Below are 21,300 nucleotides of genomic sequence, written 5' to 3'. Positions count from 1 at the left end.
GAACAAGCATTACTCTGAGTAATTTCTGATAGCTAAGTATTGTGTTAAAATCAGGTACCATAAAGTAAGTTCTACATTGAAGTTCAGTATATAGGGAGAAAGTCAACTTTCTCTCTTTATTTTTCTCCTCATTTCAACTTCCTGAAATAAAACATTTGACATGTTATAGGCAGCTTGTTAAATTTTCATTGCATCTAGTGTCATTAATTTTATCCATTTAGTGTATTTTTGTATCTCAATAGCTAAACGAATATCTAATACCTATCTAAATTCCCAAGATGCTTTTTAAAAAAATTCTCAAGAATGAGCATGCTGTAGTAGTGTATACAGAATTCAAACTATAATATTGTAAGAATGAGACTTACATAATGTTATAAACCAAAAAGATAATGACAGCGCTGACATTTGTATTACTGAATTGGGATTGGTTATCAATGTGGTCATAGCCTGGTTTTTTTTCCTCTGGCTGAAATAAATATGCTAGGATAGAATTCCCTTTTAGGATTGAGAAAAATCAAGGGGAGATAATAACTGAATCAGGTACTTGTATGATTTTAGTGTAAATTCATCTTGGCACTAAACTCCATACTTAGCCCTTTTTTATAAAATGGATCCATCTGAATATATTTCATGGGCACGTTAACTGCTGTTTCCTATTTGATGCCCCTAAAACTTGGCTGTTGATATTAATACATGATCTTTAATTTTATTCACTTAGAGACAAATATTCACAGCAAAATTTCTAACAATAATTCTAGTAGAAAAAGTAAAGCAGATTTAAAACTAAAAATGTATATTTAAATAGTGGGTTTAGATTTTTAAAACCAGGTTTAAAATTTAAAGAGCAGGGTTAAAATGAAGACAGGTAAAGAAAACCTTCCACTCTCCATTGAATAATCACTATATCACTCCATGAACACGATTTTACTCCCTGAAGTAAAATATATATTTCAAAGCTGCCTTATGTGAGGTGACAGATGTGTTAACTAACATTATTGTGGTGATCATTTCACAATATACACATATAAATATTATATATATATGTGATATATATACATTCTAAAATCATTATGTTGTACATCTTAACATAGTGTTAACTTACACAATGTTATGTGCCAATTATATCTCAGTACAGCTGGGGAAAAAAGAAAACTGCCGTAAGTCTTTTTTCAAACTGGGCCAGATAGAAATAAACAAATATAATCAAAGTTTTTAAAAATCTGTTTTTTGTGGGAGGAGGGATGATAATGATGATTTATCTATGGACCATACAGTGGGAAAAAGTAATTTTAATACTTGTAATTTTTCAGCTCCAGACAAGAATCCACAAAACATAAGGGTTCAAGCTTCTCAACCCAAGGAAATGATTATCAAATGGGAGGTGAGAATTCTTTCTGTGTTATTTATTACCTTTGTGTGTTTTTCCTTTTTTTAGGTCCGCATGCTAAGTATAATGATAGAATAATATCTTTTAAGAACAAAGGGCTAAGATTTGTATATTTTATAAAAATATTTTATTTGTATATTTTAAAGATCATCATGATTAGAATGTTGTGAAATAGAGTTTAACAGTGGTAGATAATTTAAGAAAGGTTACAAGGTTGATTTCGTTATAATCCATCCCCCAAAGTTTACAATTCCTAATATTTTTATTACCAATATTCTAAATCGTCTCCCATTCAAAGAAATACTGAAAGTCTTTCGGTAAATTTTGGTACATAGGCTAATCAAGATTATTCATATCAAAAGGATGACTCGCAAGGAATAGTCACCACTTACTAAGCACTATTAGGCATTTTGCATACTCATTTCAAATTCTGAGAACAGTGTTGTCAAGAGAGCATCATTAATACTCTGTTCTAGATACAGAAACTGAGGTCCAGGCTGATAGACAGACTGGCCCATCACCACACAACTAGAAATCAACAGAGCTAGGATTTCAACATGAATATCTTCGGATTTCAAACCCTACTCATTTTCTCTTTATATACATCTCTGTTAAAAGTTATTAAAATAGACTTTCCTCCTTGAATTTGGCATAAAATCTTATATCTGCTCAGATGACTTTAATTTTTTTGAATGTCATTTCTAAATTTCTTCTGTAACAGTGGAAAGCTGTTTTCCCCTTTTATTTGACATGTTTGATGAACAAGTATTTTAACTTACTTGAAGGTAGATTCCCATCCAAAGATTCTGATTAATAAGTTTTCCGACATTGAATTCATTGAATTTTACAAACATTTTTGAATGTATGGTGGAATATATTATTTCCACACCTCATTTCAGATGTGATTTTCTGAATAATTTTAGAATGTACAAAGTTTGATTTCCTTTTTTCTTCATCATATATTGGTCTTACATGACAACATTGCCCATACCTGCAAAATATGTAGTCAATAATTTTATGTCAAAACTAACCCTTTATTCCCATTTCAGTGAAATTAAGTTTTACACATTTGAAACAAAAATTGGTAATATACAGAAACTAAATATATTCAAGAATATTATTATTTTCTTGAATATGTGGCCATAAATAGCTGCTACCACATTGTCCTGATGATTATTTAATTTAGAATTTGAAATTATGTTAGTATCTTATTCTTTTAGAGTATCACTTCTTCTTTTAAATTCCATGGAAATTTCTGTAAGAGAGATGATATAACTGATTGATTAGATGACAGTAATAGTGTATCATTACCAGGTCAGATCCTCAAAGAAGTATACCATTTTCCACTAACATTAGCTCCTTAATCCTCACCACTCCTCTGGGAGGGCTACAGTAGCTCCATGGTATCAGCATTACATTCTGTCCAGAGAAGCTGGGACTGTCAGTTTAGTGACCTTATCCAGATGCCATGCCCTGAGTCAGTAATGAAAAGGGGGCAGGAATCTGCAGTCCTTCTTACTGATGATCTTATTCATAAATCACTCTTCTCCCCCGCCCCAAAGATATATAAGACTGATTACTAATGCTCTCTTCTTGGAAGAATGGGATTATACCATGAAAGTGTTTACAATTTGTCTTTGAAGAGTAAATGACATGTAATTTAGTAATTAATTGACCAGAGGAAGAAAGTACTCAGATTTGGAACTATGTTGACAATTCATAATATATTCCATTGTGTTTCATATCATTTTGAAATGTCAGAGATCTAACAACTATAAGCACAACCAGTGAAGTTTAAGTACATTTACTCATCAGTTACTGTTTTGCATCGATTATCGTGTAAAAAGGAGTTAAATGCCAGATAATTCCCCAAGTTGACAAGCGCACACTGTGAACGTATTACCAGATCCCATCCAAAGACTGACTCACAAAATAATTCCTGTCTACAAGATAATGACCAGAGAGAAGCAATTTGTTTAAAAAAAAAAAAAAAAAAACTTTCACAAAAGGGTTAAATAGGAACAGACTAGTTGTCCCTAATTTTTGTTTGTTTTATGTTTTCTTTTTAGCATTAAATATGAATAAAAGTAATGTATTATGAGGTCCTTGGTTTATTTATGGCAATTAAAAAGAAGTCTTTGTTCTCCTGGAATGTATAATCTAGTTGGAGAGACAGACGATAAGCAAATACATGAGAAATAAAACAATACCATTTTGAAAAATTCAGTGGAGGAAAATAATATACAGACTTTTGTATGTAGCTTGTTAATGAATATGCATTTACTCATTGAATGGGTGAACCTTATATTACAGTCAAAAATGAATTTCAGTTTATTTTATTTAGCTCATGTTCTATTATATATGAATTATCTTTATAAATGTGTCACATTAAACATTAAGGATACAATTTTTTTTTAATGTATTAAATTTGAACTTATGGATAGAACTAGTCTTTTTAGTTAGCATTATCTTCTAAGATTCACTTCTCTTATATTAGGTAGGTCATGACTCACTCACGTGTTTTAAGTGTTAAAAAATGATAATATCCTATCCCTCAAAACAGAAAAAGAGCCCACTGCACCCTGATTGGTTAAATAATTATACCATGATGAGTTTTGCTTGACTTTTCCCTTTGTTCTTAGATGTAAATTTATTTATGTTAAATTTGAACTTCTATAAAATAGCAAATTTCTAATCTCAAAGACTCCAGAAAACAGATGAACAAAAACAAAACAAACAAACAAACAAAAACCCAATTCACTAATGTTCGGGAAATAGGAACTGCTTCAGTTACCTGATTATATGATCAAAGCCAAGTTGTTTCACTCCTAAAGGACCTAGGATTTATTATTTCTACTGCAAGTATAATAAGAAAGCCCACCACCTTTAAAATGAATTTAGGCAGTACAGAAAATCCGTCCAGTTTCTAGATGAGTCATTATAACCTTTGCTTTGTTCATAGATCTCTTTGAAAATACGATAGAAGTATAGTTTTGCTCTAGAAAGTTATACATAGAAAGTTTTCCTAACAGTTTCACGGCTTTTCAGATCCTTTGAAGGGCACTCATGGACCCCATCTAGAGATGCCTAGCCATCAAGTTAAGAACCCCATCTAGAGATGCCTAGCCATCAAGTTAAGAACCTCTTTTATAGAGATTCCTTCCTTCCGAGCAGCTTCATGAGCAGAGGGGAGGCTGGTGGTCTTTCCCCACCACTCACCTCCCTGGCTCTGTATTGCTCCTCTGGTCTGTTATCTTTAGTGGGGGCCTATCTTAGAATTTGCTGAGGTTTTGTTGTCCACTGTCTGAAAGCCAAATACGAAGTATTCCTGCAGTTTCTTTGGGAGCCTAGGCACCAAGGAGGCTGGCGATTTAGGTAAGATTTTTCTTAAAAGTGTTGCCTCTGGTGGCACAGTTAGTTTTAAGTTTTTCCAGAGAGCTTTATCAAATGTAACTATCTTTCTTGAAGCAAAACATGTGTAAATTGAATAATAGTATTTGTACACATTTATTGTCAGTTGGGACTGAAGGAAATTGTAATTGCAGATTGTAGTATGGAACTAAAAGCTTGTGGCCTGATTTATCTGGGCAATGCTAAAGCCTCCAGTGAATTTATATCTATATGAGAGTAGAAAATATCTTGGGGCAAAACTTGGAAAGCAAAACATAAACAATGACTATGAAAATCTCAGAAAGTTTTTGTTTTGATATTTTTTCCTCCTAGCTAATTTAAGTATTCGCCCTGGAATAAGCATAGACTTGAAATTATTTTGCTGATTTAGTGTATACTTTCAACTTAATTCCATCCAATCCGTCTAACAAGTATTTTAGTAAAGTAGACTGAGTCCAGAAGCATTGTGAATTCTGTAAGAACACTATATATGATATTATTGAATCACTTGCATATACAGACAAAACTACTATTTATATAAGTGACCCTTATAAATCTATGACTAAAATCACATTTTTAATGTATTCTGTGTAACTGATTCACTTAAATGAACATTCCCATTTTTATGATATTAAACAGATGGTTTAAATCACATTGATGTTTTTTGAATTAAAGTACTGTTCGATTAAAAACTGGAGTGGAAATAGCCAATTCCTATATGAGAAATTCCTCCATTATATATTTCTATACAGCAAAATAAAGTGGAGGGTGGGAAGCGCTTTCTCGTAAAAGAAATAGAGAATGGGCAAGGAGCTGGGGAAATATTTTATTGTAGAGAGGAGTACATCTTCTGGGTACTAATGTATAAAAATGCATATTATCCAAAAATATTTACTTGCTGTCTCTCTTCTCTTGGAAGGAAGATGGAGGAGGATGGAGGGAGTCAGGTAGAAAGAGTTCTGACTGAAAAGCCATGGAAAAAATCCCATTTACATCCCTGGAATTCATGGCCATGTCCTTTTTATTTCTGCAACTTCTCTGCGAGTGAAAAAAACACCAAAACAGAATATAGAACAAAGTGTAAACAAAAGCTAAAACCCTCTGTGGAATCTCTTAGTAAATTCTTTCATATGTGAACTGTTAGGCATAATCCAGGCATCTAAATTGTGAGAGTCTCTACTCGGGGAGGTAAGGGAGTAACTTTCAAGGTTAAATTTACAGAATGACAACATTTTTCACAAGTATTTCCAAACCAAAGAGGGGGACTGAAGATCTCCCAAGAAATGATACCTTTATTGCAGCGTTTCTTGGGCCACTTAGGGTGGCTTCTGTGTCTCTGATTCAGCATATCTGTGATCACATGGGATGAGTGTGGCCTTCTGTTTTAGCCTCTGAAACCCATGGAGCAGAATGGACCTGGACTGGAGTACAGAGTGACCTGGAAACCACAGGGAGCCCCGGTGGAGTGGGAGGAAGAAACAGTCACAAACCACACCCTGCGGGTGATGACGTCTGCTGTCTATGCTCCATATGATGTCCAGGTCCAAGCCGTCAATCACCTGGGCTCTGGCCCTGAGCCTCAGTCAGTGATTCTGTATTCTGGAGAAGACTGTAAGTGGTGCACCTGAAACCCCAAGTACTTAATAATAGTTTCTCTCAAGTATATTACACTCTGTCGATGAATATTTTTGAGCGACTACTGCATGCAAAGTGGATGTACTAGCTGTAGGAGATAAAAAGACATATAACACACGGTTTCTACTCCAGGGTTGACTGCAGGAGAGTTGATCAGTATAGGGTGGTAAGGAAGAATGTTGAAAGGTTTAATTTTATTCAGTTTCCCAAAAAAGCTATTTCTATCATGAAAATCAAAGACTTGGAATCAGCAGTGCCCACAGTTAAGCAGCATAACTGTCATAAGGTTTCCAATCACATCTACCCTTACTTATCAAGGACTTCCTAATAGCTGTCTGCTGTCGCACCCTGGCCTCAGAGCTAGAGCCTTCCTCATGAAGATGAGGTGCACACCCAGATTTGCATATGGAATCTCACGTGCGCGCGCACACACACACACAGAGTTTTGAGGTACTGGTGATATGATCTTATTAAATATTTATACCATAATAACAGCTGCAAATAAATTATTGGAAAAAGGAAAGACTGCATTCCAAATCTGTACACGATAGGAGTTATTCTCATTGTTCTTGCAGTATCCAAAGTAATATTTCGATCCAAGAATAGAAGAAGGTCTAGTTCACCTGCTACCTAAATTCTCACTACACAGGACTTCTCACTGTGAACTAATATATTAGTCTTGGCTGTGGTGGGTTTGGTTTATTTGCGTGTAGTTAGCTCCCCTGTAGAATGGGGATAATAATACCACTTTATAGGGTGGTTCTAACAATGATGTGAGCCAATCCACTATAGGCCCTCAGCACAGTGTCTGACACACAGAATATGCTCAATTAATGTCAGCTCTTCTTATGAATATTAGATTCATCGAACTCCCAAGTAATTTTAGTTATATTATTAGTTTAGCTCACATGTTTCCAGAGGCAGATGCCCACAGAAAATTTTACTGGCCAGTGTTTCCAGTTACATTGCCCCACACTGTATCCATCTGAAGGGGGGCTTTTCTCAGTGTGGTCCAGGCTCTCCTCTTCTCTAGAAACCTATTTGGACCCTGAAACTCTTCTGTAATGAGAAACTCTTGGTTCCATTTGCAATTGATTTGAGACAAGTGTTTTCCTCAGATCAAAAAACATGAAAGATCACGTTTTGGAAATGATCTTAATGATCGTGCTTGGAGATTACTGAAAGCTAATCCTTCTTATGTGCTTAACAGATCCTGATACAGCTCCAGTGATCCATGGGGTGGATGTGATAAACAGCACATTAGTTAAAGTTACTTGGTCAACAATTCCAAAGGAAAGAGTACATGGACATCTGAAAGGATATCAGGTTTTTATCATAGATTTTCTTCTTCTCACTGTGGAATTAATAGATTTCCTGTAAATAAGAACCGATTCCAGAAGAAGCCAAAAGAGAATGTGTCACCACGGCTGATGTGTTAAAGCGTTCCTATTTTCATTGCAGGTAAATTGGTGGAAAACAAAAAGTCTGTTGGATGGAAGAACATATCCTAAAGAAGTAAACATTCTGAGATTTTCAGGACAAAGAAACTATGGAATGGTTCCTTCCCTAGATGCCTTTAGTGAATTTCACTTAACAGTCTTAGCCTATAATTCCAAAGGAGCTGGTCCAGAGAGTGAGCCTTATATATTTCAAACACCAGAAGGAGGTGAGAGAATAATGATGTAGAATAACGATGTATTTAATAAATTTAATATCCAATTTTTAAATAAATAACAATTTAAAATAAATAACCAAGTAAATATCCCAATGGCCAAGACATTTCTTCCCTTATTAGTTAATCTGTACTTACGTCATATGAGTTAGCTTCTCAATTTAATAAACTGTAATTTTTTAAAAGAAATTTACCAATCTATGAGTGTCTGTTGTTGACCTTGTGTTTTCCAGTACCTGAAAAGCCAACTTTTCTCAAGGTCATCAAAGTTGATAAAGACACTGCCACTTTATCCTGGGGACTACCTAAGAAATTAAATGGAAACTTAACTGGCTATCTATTACAGTACCAGATAAGTAAGTACATATTTGAACTGGATTTGCCTAGTAATGTTTCATTTTTCCTGGTTGCGTACTTGGTTTACCATGCTGAGAATCCAATTCATGATTTGTAAGCTGGCATACTTCCTTTACAGCACAGGGGTTTGTAAACCGGCTGGCAGACCAAATCCAGCCTGCTGCCTGTTTGTATAAAGAACGTTTTATTGCAACACAGCCATGTCCACTCACTTAAATTTGTCTATAGCTGCTTTCTCACCAAAGTGGCAAAGCTGAGTAGTTGCCACAAAGATTGCATAGCCCACAAAGGCTAAAATATTTACAATCTAGTCCTTTTCGGAAAGGTTTGCCAATTCCTGTTTTAGAAGAAAAGCAGTATGTTAATAGGTACCAGAAAACATGCATTTAATACGTATATATAAGAGGCTTTGAGCATTAGGAAATACGCAAAGAAAAACTTAATGATGTAGTGGAGATTCAAAGCGCACTAACTTCCACACTACACTGCCTGTTCTGTCTCTGGTGCATGTTTCCAATCTCAACCCTGCATCTATTTGTATTTGAGAATCCTCTATTGGTAGCCTAGTGGTACAGTCATGTAATACTGAGAGAAACAAGAAGCTGTCTTTGGACCATTACCCTAGGCTCTCCCCCTATGCTGCTGTGCCGTTAGGTTAAAAAAAATCAAACAAACATGTTTAGATGAAATCAGCTCATTTTAATCATAACACCTCCCATCTTCAATAGTTTTCAAATCTAGGCATCATCGCAAAATGGAAATTAGGGGACTGAGCTCATGGAAACAATTTAAACTTTGAAGACATGAATTCCTAAACAACAAAAACACCAGGACTATAGAAACCCAGTCTACACTGCTTGCAAAAGTCAACTTGATCATAGCCCTGAACTGCCATCAGTCAGTTCAAGGCTTGCAGCAATTCAGGTCAGGTACCAGCTTTAGCTTCTGATGGCCTATTCTGTTTTAGGTACCTATGATTAAATGGATACAGCCATAACCCTAATAGAGGCAGCATTTTAGCGTCTTTGAGTGTTTGGTATATAGCAGGATCAGTAAGTACTAAGAATTCTCCCTGCATTTTTTTTTCATTAAAAGAGGAAATCTATGAGGTATGTACCATCACTACTTTATGGACGAGAAGCATATAGAGCTCACTTACAGAGAGCTGTGCAGTAAAGTAAGTGTTACACAAGGATTCAGACCCAGCTCAGTCATTCTAGATGCTGAACTGTAAAGCCTACACTCTTCCATGAACTAGATTTCAAACATGTAGAAAGCACTGAAGAAATATTTGAAGACTTTCCAAATGTCACTTTGCTTGATAAAGATACGCCTTATCTTTATCCTCATAATGAAGAAACTCAACATTAAATTCTAACCTTCATGCTGATCTGTATATAATATATAAATTTATTTTTAAAACAAGTTCTTAGAATATATAGAGAAAAGGATGAAATAGTAACAATTGCAGTGGTTACTGTACTACTTGATATGTGGATTTTTAAATGATATAATTATATACTTATTCTGCTCTCTATTAATATTAAGTGATTGAAATATTTTTAGGTGGTTTATATATTTTTGTGGCTCTTATATGTTCTAAATAGTTGTTGAGTGTGTATATGAGAGCTCTCTGTACTTTCCTGAATTCTTACATTGATTGTGGTAGTTCTTCATTGATTGGTGGTATTTTACAGGAATGCTCTCCAATAATCTACAAATGTTGATTATTTTACTTTCTTCTTTCCTGTGTTTGGATTATTAGTTTCTTTTTCATTTCCATTCATATCATTGCATTATATAGACCAATGGAGGCATTTTTATGTTAAATAGTAAATGTATTTTTTTATGGTCTCTTGGACTGAGAGTCAAGAGTGTTCATTCTAGTCGTTTTCTTACCACTAATGGCTGCACAGTTTTGGAAATACCATTTCATCTCTTGTATTATTCTTATGGCAATCTTACAGTACTTTGTGCCCTTGCACAACTATCATGATCTTGCTATGTGGCAGATTCTTTGAAAGGCACTATCTAAATCATCTCTTTCCATATATCACTTTACATAGTGCTTAGTATACAGTCGATATTTAAAAATATGTAATTTATCAGTTTCTTGAGTCTACATATGTGAGTACTGATTTAGTGCCACATATTAAACCAGAAACTATAGAAGACTCATGTAGATTATTGTCCAAATTATCACACCAGAGGGAGATTAAAAAATACTTAAGGGTTCAATGAAAATATAATAATGGGGGAAAGTTCATCATTTTAAATAGATGTGGTAAAGCTGGAGTGATTTTCCAGTATGGCATAGTGATTAAGAACATGGGCTCTGGGGCTTCCCTGGTGGTGCAGTGGTTGAGAGTCCGCCTGCCAATGCAGGGGACACGGGTTCGTGCCCCGGTCCGGGAGGATCCCACATGCCATGGAGCGGCTGGGCCCGTGAGCCAAGGCCGCTGAGCCTGCGCGTCCGGAGCCTGTGCTCCGCAACGGGAGACGCCACAACAGTGAGAGGCCCGCGTACCGCAAAAAAAAAAAAAAAAAAAAAAGAACATGGGCCCTGGAGTTAAAAGGCTGTAGTTTGGATTCAAATCCCAGTTTACCAGTTAGTGGCTCTAGGTCTAGGCAAGGTGTTTATTGTTGCTAGACCTTAATTTTCTCATGTATAATACATCATAATAATTACACCTACCTCAGAGAATTAAGTAAGTTGATAGCTCTGAATAATTAAGATAATATCTTGCAGACCACAAGCGTACATAGAAGCAAAAATAAGAGACAACATAACTTGAATGGTTAAGGCTGTGAAATTTGAGCCGTTGATATGCCTGTTTATTTCTTTAGTAAATGACACCTATGAGATTGGAGAACTAAATGATATCAACATTACAACTCCATCAAAGCCCAGCTGGCGTCTCTCAAACCTCAGTGCAACTACCAAGTACAAATTCTACTTGAGGGCTTGCACTTCAAAGGGCTGTGGAAAACCCGTCACTGAGGAAAGCTCCACGTTAGGAGAAGGGAGTAAGTACAGGAGGTTTATGCGTGCTATGTTTTAAACTGCTCTGAAAGGGCTGCATCATGCTCGTCACTGTAAATTAGAAATGATTGTGATCTCAATCTGTCTGACCTTCTGTTTTCCACTGACGTAGACAATTTATCTTGTTTCTAAAGTTCACATTGCCTCAATGTATGAACTTCTACACATCAGTAATCAAACTATAGCTTTAGCGTATATAAGGTCAGGAACTATAATTTTGCTTAATTAAAATAGGGGGATATAAGGTCAAAAAGTTACTCGTAAGATTAGTAGAGGGATATTTTTCTTGTGGAAATGTTTCCACACGGGAAAATATTTGCCTCTTGCACTGGTAGACATTTTGCAACGCTGATCAGCAACGCTGATCTAAGACATTTCACCTCCATGTCATGACTCATATATACATTGATTCATATATCAATTTTAGTTTACTCTCTCCTGGTTGATGCCAAGTAACTAGCTTGAAAATGGCTCATAAATCTCTGGTTTCATTTGTACAATTCTCCTAATGCAATTGCACTTTTTTTTTTTTTCTCCCAACTCAGGCCATTTCCCTTCCCAAATTATTTCTCCAATTATGATTTTAGCGGTATTTTTACTAAGCTTTCTATGTTATCAACAGGGCATCAGGAGAGAAAATAAGGTAGAACAAGAAAGGGAAATGGATTGGAGGAATGGATATACACACTAATAAGTTTAAAAAGAGGGCCTTGTGTAGAATTCAAGTCCATCAGATTTAGAGGGATATCTGAGGCAGGCAAAAGGAACTGGGAGATGGTAGGAAGGGAAATGGTAGGAAGGGAAATACAAATAGTCATTTATGTGTTCTGGATGCTTTCCCAATTTTTAGACTATGGAAAAAGAAAATAATAATGAAGAAAATTGAATTGTCTATCATTTATAAAAGATACATATGGAAACGTTATTGAAGTTTGTGAATCAGTATAAAATCAATGGGTTTGTGCGAATGGTTATGCTGTGACCTTTATTGTCAGTTTGTTTCTTCCTCTCATTTTGTTCCTACTATAGCTAAATAATGAAGAGCTTATGTTTTCCTCAGACTCCCTAAATACTCCAAACTCCCTTTTATGGGGAAAAAGATATATGTATATATTCAAAATGGTTTCTCCCCCAAAACCCACAAGTTATTCCCAAGGATGAATCGTGAAATGAAGAACTCATTTACTTACTCCTAAGAGGTAGATTTAAAGATGGTGATTGAAAACTTTCTAGTAACTAAAAGGTTCTTCTTTCTCAAGAGTTCAAACGGATATCAAGTGTTCAACACAAAGAAAGTAAGTCAGAATAGTGGTAATGTAAACATGCAACTTTCGTATTTTCTAAATCAGAATTTAGGGCATGGAGAGGGTGGTTGTTTTTTAGGACCAAGACCATAGTATGTGTCAGAAATGCTAATCCCATTCCTGCCAATTTGAAGCATGTAAGAAAAGAAATTACAATAGTTAGTCATTTCTTACAATAGTTAGTCATTCTAGTATCTATGGAAATATTTGGAGAATTTGGGCTTGGTTGTGTTTATGTTTGACAAACTCTTTTCAGAGGGTAGAAAATGCTGTTTATGTGGTTTTATAAATGATGCTACATCTTTTCTGCAAATTAAAGATATAACTAATGTGCTTGAGTGTTTTACAGCAGATTTCTTCACTCATATATTGTAATTTGAAAATGTTTCTTACTAGTATGTTTGTGCTCTTTTTCAGGATCCTGCATTTTCACCTACTGTCCCCTTCCCTAGTTGACACTGATTTTTTTTCTATAGGCCTATCTTGCCATATTTACAGGAAAGAAACTGTAATCTCCTTCTGCCACTCAATTTCGGCATGATCTTTGAGAAAAAGAGAGAAAAAATAATATATATATATATATATATATATATACACACACACACTTCTATTGAGGAAATCCATCTTGCTATCACTAAATACTCTAAAAATGATAACTTCTGTGCAAATTGGAATGTATTTCTGTGTATCTTTCTTCTCTTTGCATAGATGGCACATTTTAAGGTCATCTGGCATTAAATCAGAGAATGGGATTTGATACACAAGCATTTTTTTCCCCCATCATTTTCTGGTTGTCACGCAGAGTTTCGGGTGGCTCACATTCCATAATCTAACTGGGGGAAAAAATGGAGTTAATCAGAAATATTCTTTTTTGTGTCATTACTGGTTTGAATAAAACACTTGCTTTGCTCTATTTTTCAAAAGCTTGCGCTACTTAATGTAACACTAAATTTCTGTTTTTCAAGGGCAAAATTAATTGTGTTTTGTTTCAATGGTGCTCAATCTTGAAGGCTTTCTTCAGCTAATATAACTGGTCTTATTTTTCCCATGGTGCCATTTTTTAACGATCCTTGTGTTATCAGTAACTGTTTAATCAATTTTTACTCTGTGGTGAAAGTTGTAACTAAATTTTAACGTGTGACACATTCTCACTTAAAACAGTGTAATGACTCCTAATATTCTCAACATGAAATATATTTCATTTTCAAATAACTTGTTAACATTTCTTGGTTTACATTTATTTAATTGAGTTAATTCTTAGCAAAAGTATGGATCAAAAGGAAAAATATTTTAGGTATTTTGTTATAGTATTAGACATTAAATGTATATTTTAATGACACTTGAGTCATATTTTTATCTGCTACTGATATTCTACAATTAATATATTGACATATTCATGTTTCTTTTGAAACGTGTAAATTTCTCACTTTGAAAATCTCAATGCATTTCATTTAAATGTACCTGTAAACCTGCACTTTTATGTAGCTTAAGTTCCTACAATTTTCAAATATTTAATATATGAGCATACTGTGATGCTATTCCACCAATATTTATGAAGACAACCAAAGCAAAAAGAAGTAATAATACAGAGTTAAGACTTTAATGCCATATGCTTTCACTTGTAAGCCAAAATTGCCATATTCCGTCCCTGCTAGGTTTGTGAAAGTCCAAATTGCAACTGATGACATTGTATAGTTTTTTGAAGTCTGTGTTTGGTTTTAAACCATTCATATGACCAGGCGGATTTATAGCATCACTTCATTAATAAGTAAGTGCATCGTCTTAAAAGGACATGAATCAGTTCATTTCATTTACTCCATCTCAGCATATTAAAAAAGAAAATCTTGAAACGTTGCTTTTCTTGATCTTCTGATAATTCAGAAACTGAGGAAAAAAATGCTACAAAGGGCTCTCTTATTCATCTCAAATAACAATACTTTTTTACTTTTCATGTCCTACTTTTCAGTGATGACAATTCGTATGATTTAACTGTGTACGTTTCTTAGGTAAACGTGTCGGGAAGATATCAGAAGGAGTAAATCTTACTCAAAAGATTCACCCAGTAGAGACATTTGAGCCGGGAGCTGAACATATAGTTCGCCTATTGACTAAGAATTGGGTTGATAACAATAGCATTTTTGAAGATGTAATTGAGACAAGAGGGAGAGGTGAGAAATGAGACTCTGTTTGGAGCCATCTTAGACAATACATCTGTGTTCTGTAGATTATTTAATGTTACATACTTCCTATATTAAAGATAAAAATACGAAGTATGTTAGCTATAACAACAGTAGTTTCCATTTGTTTTGGCATAGCATTTTAAAATTGTCAAAACAAAAAATGTTTCACCAAGGTCCGAGTTATCCCTTATTGTTTTTACCAGAGTAGTTGCCTAAAAATGTCTGCTGCTAATTAACGTGCGTTAATAACAGAAACCCAGAAGTAAACCACAACCAAAACCCCAGCGTCTCCATAGCAACCTGCATGTAACTGGGGCAGCTTGTGCTTTTGCTTGCTTGCTGTTGCTGCTGTATTTAACTGCATCTGTCTCTACTGTCTCTCTTTGGTTTTCATCCACAGAATCAAATGCAATTTGAGAGGGCCCTTTCTAAAAAATGATTAAATGATTTATCAGTATTCTCCCAATGAAATGTCCTTCGAATCACATTCCCTCTAGGGTCACTCCAAGGAAAAAATAAAATCGATGCTATTTTGTACGTTTAAAAATGGTGTTTAATTTTCCCCAGAAGGACATAATTCCAAAGACCGTTTCTAGCGCTCAACGTGTGACTTCTCTTTGTACAACAGAATATGCTGGTTTATATGATGACATCTCCACGCAAGGCTGGTTTATTGGATTGATGTGTGCGATTGCTCTTCTCACCCTAATGTTGTTGACTGTTTGCTTTGTGAAGAGGAACAAAGGTGGAAAGTACTCAGGTAAAGTTGTTTCTTAATATGACTTTGAATTTTATTAAATTGTCTTTAATTTCTCGGGGGCCATCTTCAGAGACATCCTTAATTTTTTTAATTACACATTTAAGTCAAATTGATATTAGAACATTAGGTGTACAGTATACTGAGAGGGGGAAAAATTCCTATATTAACTAACTGATGGGGTCTAGAATATTATCTCTGGTTGGTTGCTTTCTTGTTTCTAGTATATAAAATAGGCTCTAGGGAGACATATAATACTTCCAAGCTTCTATTTTCTATCTATCTGTAAAGTATCACAGATGTTGGTAAAACCTGTTACTAAGTCACACACATATATTTTAATGTCTAAAGAAGGACCCATTTATAGTACGCCTCTCTACACATTCATGACCCAGAGATGTTTTGCATTAGTCCATTCTAATAGTACTGGCTCTGCTAGTCAACTGTGTTAAACTTAACCAGTGCTGGGAACACACTTCTTATTACCATGACATATATCGGATACACTGCCTCTTGAATTAATTAATTAATATCTGGCTTGGCTTTAATTTCATTCAATTTCCAAATTTCGGTTTTTTTCAGATAAACATGTTCTGTTGTTACTATTATTATTATTTTTGCTTAGCATTCATGATGCTTTTACACAGGGGGAAAGATTTAGATCCCAGTGCTATTCGTTTGTTGATGTTCAGATCAGTGTGAAATTCTTTACTGGCTTACGATTCATCCAGCAAAATATTTTGGGGAGCCCGTGATGTATACTGCACAATCAAACAAGAGAATAATTTCTAAATTGTAAAGTTACACAGAATTTATGCCATTATACATGTTTTTTCTTGTTTAGACTGAATTTGTTAGGAATTAGATTCTTAATGAGTCATGAACGCTCTAGGTAATTAACTGGAAACTTTAAAGAGAGAGAGCATTTCCTTTTGAGTGTCCCAACGAATTGTCATTTGTGAAATGTTGCCCTATCCCAATTCTGAAGAAGCTTCTTCAAATCGTGCCCAGAAAAGAAAAACAAGTCAGCATTTCATTTTCAGGACAACTAAGAGAAACTCTCAGGTCTCCGCAAGTAGTAGTAAAAGGTGCCATGAAGAAGGGTTTTAGCTTGAGTTTTCCTGGTAAAGTGAAGCAAGAGCCTCCTGGGCCTGTATCCCACGATGCAGAATAAATCTAATTTATTCTGTGTCATTATAGACTTGAATATTCTGCTTACTGAGGCAGTTTGGAGTAGAGAGAGAGAACCACCAAATGATTGACTTTTTCTTAATTCCCCTTAGTTTGTAATGACATAGATCTGCTATCAGCCAATGACATCTTCAAAAAGTTGAGGCTAGTAAAATGTATATACAGTAATTTGGTCTTCATTAAGAGACCATAACCAAGTTAGGGACTCTTCCAGTACGACGTGTTGCCCACATAACACTACATTACTTGTGTGCATATCTGCAGCAGCCTGCAACTCTGATGGCAAATGAAGACAAGCCAGAGAATCCTTTTACTGTTTTTATTTGAACGCAGAGCTAACTCTGATGGGTGATAGGTACAACCACAACAAACCTGACTTTCACTGTCAACAGCACTGTTCAATACGTCTTTAAAAATTACTTGTATTACTCCCCTCCCCCTTTTTTTCAGTAAAAGAAAAGGAAGATCTGCATCCAGACCCAGAAGTTCAGTCAGTGAAAGACGAAACCTTCGGTGAATACAGGTAAACATTACGTTCCATTGAAAAATGTAGCAGAGCACATATTCATCAGCAGCTTACAAACAGAAAAAAGTGTTTCTTCTTAACGATTACAGGACTATATTTTAATACTCCTATAAAGAATAGTTTGTTTAAAAAGAAAAGAAAACAAAGGGCCTTAAGTGGCCCAATCAAATTTCTCTGTGCTGAGGTGGGGATGTAACCGCTATCTAGGTAGCGTGTGTGCTAGGACACTTTTCTTGAAAGGTGTTCTGCAGAGAACACTACTGTTATTTAGATTGAGTAGCTATAGATGGAGTAGCCAAAACAGCTTGTAGTCTCTCCTCACCGTGGCCATTGTGAACCCAGGTTGTATGGAGTTTACACCCATAAACATGTATCCTGTGCACCTACGGTGTGTACCTAAAAGGTGATTGAGTCACAGAGCGTGTCCTCAAGATGAACCTAGTCTTCAGAGGAAAAAAGTATCAATGCAAATAAATAACTGTAATTAATGAAAGAGAATAAGAGAGCGGAAAAGGGAGCAACCATTTCTGCCTAAGAGAAGTTGTGGGAAGGGTCCATTCCAAAGGAGGAAAGGATGAAAAAGACTGCGTTACTCTTAACTACCAGAGCAAACTTATGTGTCACACGTAGGAGAAATTGCAAGAAATCTGGAATGAGGTAGGTACCTCTTCTTTTCTTACCTGTTCTTTTCTAGGATGCCACTGTTTTCAGTCAGGTCCTCTGTATACTGCAGCCAAAGGAGCTGTTACAGTCTCCAGGCGTATATGGCCGTTGGCACACAAGACCAGCGTCCATATCAAATAATGACTTGATTGGCTCTGAGTGGCCTCACCCTGGATCATTACTAGAATCAGGGATGTGGAGTATTCTGATTAGCCATCCTGCATTAACTGATGTACATCTGAGCCTCATTCTAGGCTCTACTTTGCACTATACTTCTTCTTCTTCCTTCCATGTGAGGTAGTTTCCACGGAGAAGGAGCATTAAAGGCTGAAGGGAGAGAGAGAAAAAGCAAACTTGGAATTATACAAATTTAGGAAATTGTGACTCAAATCCCACAAGGCAGGGATCACTGAGAGCCTATGGCAACTGTTGAAAATACTTTTGAAAGATAGATATTACTGGTTCGATTTTATGATTTTATGAGGAAAAAACGAAGACATGCCTTATTTAAAACCCATTCCCTCATATTTTGCTGCTGCTGTAAAAAGACGGGTACAATCGTCCCCTGCAAGCTTTCACCTGGCATCCTGTTAGTTCATACAGTTTCCATCATCTTTCCCCAAAACTACATGTTTACCTGGAAAATTATGCAAGGAGACAGTTACATAACGTGAATTCTCATCTTTCCAGCTTCTGGTAAGAGTTGCTTCGCTATTTGTGGCCTGGTCCTTAAGGTAATGCCACATTTTGTCTTTTTGTTTTCTTCGTATTTGCTTTTATAACTGTAGCAGCCCAGTTCGGGAGCCAATTACTATATGACTCAGGACAGTCTCGGTCACGCTGCTGTTGAAAACAACGCCATATATTTTTCTTTCTCAAGTTGCGTGTGCAACACAGATGGCTCGAGCCATCTTGGTCACTTGGGAGCACCGGCTGGTGAGCGAGCACTGAGGGGTCAGCACAGCAGAGGAAATGGAACATGGCAAATGGAGTACTGGCTGGAAAGTGACATACGTCACCTCTGCTCACTTTGGCCAAAGCAAGTCCCATGGCAATGCCTAACTCAGAGGGCAGTGAAGTATCATCCTGCCACACTTCCAGCAGGCTGAGATATGGACCTACTGGATGACCAGCACCAGGGACTACCACATTCAAGTGCTAATAGCACAGCAATTATATTTTTCTCCCAAATTTTCCTTTCTTAGAATTTTATAAAATCTTCTAATTTGGTGTACAGCTTTCTAGTGTGATGGAAGTTGATATTAAAAAAACCCCATCATCTAGAAATTAAGAAAACTATATCATTTTATAGACCTTGTACTAACTCAGACTTGCTTTTGTTGAATAGAATGCAAAGCATAAATGAATGTAGGATACTTGTTGTATTTCTGTTCTAAAAATGCCAGCTTTTTTTTTTTTTCTCTCATTTAACAAACCTGAGTTTAGAAACTAATGAAAGTTCTTTGGTTACAAGAAACAGAATTTGATTGATTAACCTAAACAAGAGAGACATTTCTGGAGGGATTTGGAGGAACATGCAGAATCAAAGGTAAAGGAAGAAGACTGAGACTTGAGTTCGAGACTAGGGTTCCAGAAGTTCATGAAAGGGAAGGAAATAACATTTGTTCTCTATGTAATCAACAGATTGGATATCTGCATGTCTCAGTTTTAAAGGGAAGCAGGAGGGTCGTGAGTTTCTCAGTTACTCAGAACGACACAAATTTGGTAATGACGATTTAAACATTTCTTTGTGAAAGGGGTCATTCAGGATTTACCTGTCTCGTCTTCAGTGCTAATATGAATATCCAGAAAAGTTAAAAACCTATTAGCACTTGTGCATGAGTCTTGCTTTACGTGAATACCTCACATTAGATTTTGTCGAATTCTTCTTTTCTAGTGACAGCGATGAAAAACCTCTCAAAGGAAGCCTTCGCTCCCTTAACAGGGATATGCAGGCCACAGAAAGTGCCGACAGCTTAGTCGATTATGGAGAAGGTGACCACGGTCTATTCAGTGAGGATGGGTCATTTATTGGCGCCTATGCTGGATCTAAGGAGAAAGGATCGGTGGAAAGCAATGGAAGTTCTACAGCACCATTTCCACTCCGAGCATAAACGCAGAGCATAGAAACCCATCAGCGGTGCACACCAACATTCCATATGTATCTGCTTCAAGGGAGCAAGAACTTTTCCTCTAGGAAGAGAAACATTGTGGCAAAAGACTTCATCCAGAATTCGAACTTCCTGCAGTTGTGTTGAGAACAATAGCACTGCCTTGAAAAAGTAAAATACCTAGCACTACACGCCTGTGTTTTTTTTTTTTTCAGGTGCTCAGATTGTAGAACACAAAACAAATCCTGTATTTAGATTCACCTCACCTGAATCCAAAGTATCCATCCAGTGAACTCCATATTTGCCTGGTTTTACTCTTCACTGTGTTTGCAGAGATGTTGCTACCTTGTGGGTTTTCTGTGTATGCACATGTGTATTCCGTCTCGGAGAACTGTCTTAGTGACTTCGCTTCCTGACAGGTTAAAAGATGGTAAGCAAACTGGTTATTTAAAATGTAAAGAGAATGAATGTCTTACTTAAACAGTTCGTGGAATATATACAGTCTAAATTTATTATTTAAAATTTGAGTAGTAGAAGTCTTAGGTGAACGATCAACTAGTATTTATTGAGCGCCTAACTCTTTGCCCAGAGACGGTCATGCTTAAACAGAATTCTACCTTTTTCAGTTTCAACGTGAATTTGTAATTTCTGTCACTCATCACATCTACAAAAAACATCTTTGTTTTTTGTGTTTTTGTTTTGGACTCAAGTCAGCTGCAAAAGAAGCAGTGGTCAGGTTATCTTATGAAAGAACAGGCAGGAGGTGTCCGTGATGCTGTGGTCTAATAATTGGTATCTATTTAATAGCTCCATTTCTAAACTGACTGCCTGTACCTTTTCTCTATGTTTGTATAATGTTATGTTCCATATTTCATGAATGCATTGTAAATATGATGTTAATATTTACACAATTTAAAATAGAGATTGTTTTATTTTGGAGTGAGAAAAAGAACATTAACAGGCATGTCTGTGCAGCTGGAGGATATAGTAATGCACCATGTTTCATCATTCCAAAGCTCCAACCAATCACATGAGGTTCCCAAACTGAAGACTTTGTACAAAGCATTTGGATTTTGTTCTTATG

At 35.9% G+C, this 21,300-nt stretch overlaps 1 protein-coding gene across 12 annotated transcripts in view; it reads left to right on the top strand.

Annotated features, from left to right (window-relative positions):
* CHL1 (cell adhesion molecule L1 like) overlaps positions 1-20,428 on the top strand; it is a 197,535-nt gene extending 177,107 nt beyond the window's left edge. For 9 of the 12 annotated variants that reach the window (XM_030867746.2, XM_060308878.1, XM_030867748.2 and 6 more), the window contains 10 exons: positions 1,311-1,381; positions 6,166-6,388; positions 7,623-7,738; positions 7,874-8,078; positions 8,318-8,440; positions 11,289-11,468; positions 14,795-14,956; positions 15,597-15,728; positions 17,367-17,439; positions 20,003-20,428. In XM_030867746.2, coding sequence (XP_030723606.2) covers positions 1,311-1,381; positions 6,166-6,388; positions 7,623-7,738; positions 7,874-8,078; positions 8,318-8,440; positions 11,289-11,468; positions 14,795-14,956; positions 15,597-15,728; positions 17,367-17,439; positions 20,003-20,219 — 1,502 coding nt within the window. In that variant the 3' untranslated portion in view covers positions 20,220-20,428. Of the gene's footprint in view, positions 1-1,310; positions 1,382-6,165; positions 6,389-7,622; positions 7,739-7,873; positions 8,079-8,317; positions 8,441-11,288; positions 11,469-14,794; positions 14,957-15,596; positions 15,729-17,366; positions 17,440-18,795; positions 18,840-20,002 lie in introns of all 12 variants that reach the window. The other 3 variants (XM_030867749.2, XM_030867750.2, XM_060308880.1) reach the window with 2 other exon arrangements.
* The last annotated feature ends 872 nt before the right edge of the window (positions 20,429-21,300 follow it).

This window comes from Globicephala melas, chromosome 11, assembly GCF_963455315.2.
Source record: "Globicephala melas chromosome 11, mGloMel1.2, whole genome shotgun sequence".
In the NCBI taxonomy this organism is placed as follows: Eukaryota; Metazoa; Chordata; class Mammalia; order Artiodactyla; family Delphinidae; genus Globicephala; species Globicephala melas.
The sequence above is the reverse complement of the archived record's forward strand: the minus strand, read 5'-3'. Positions and strand labels throughout refer to the sequence as shown.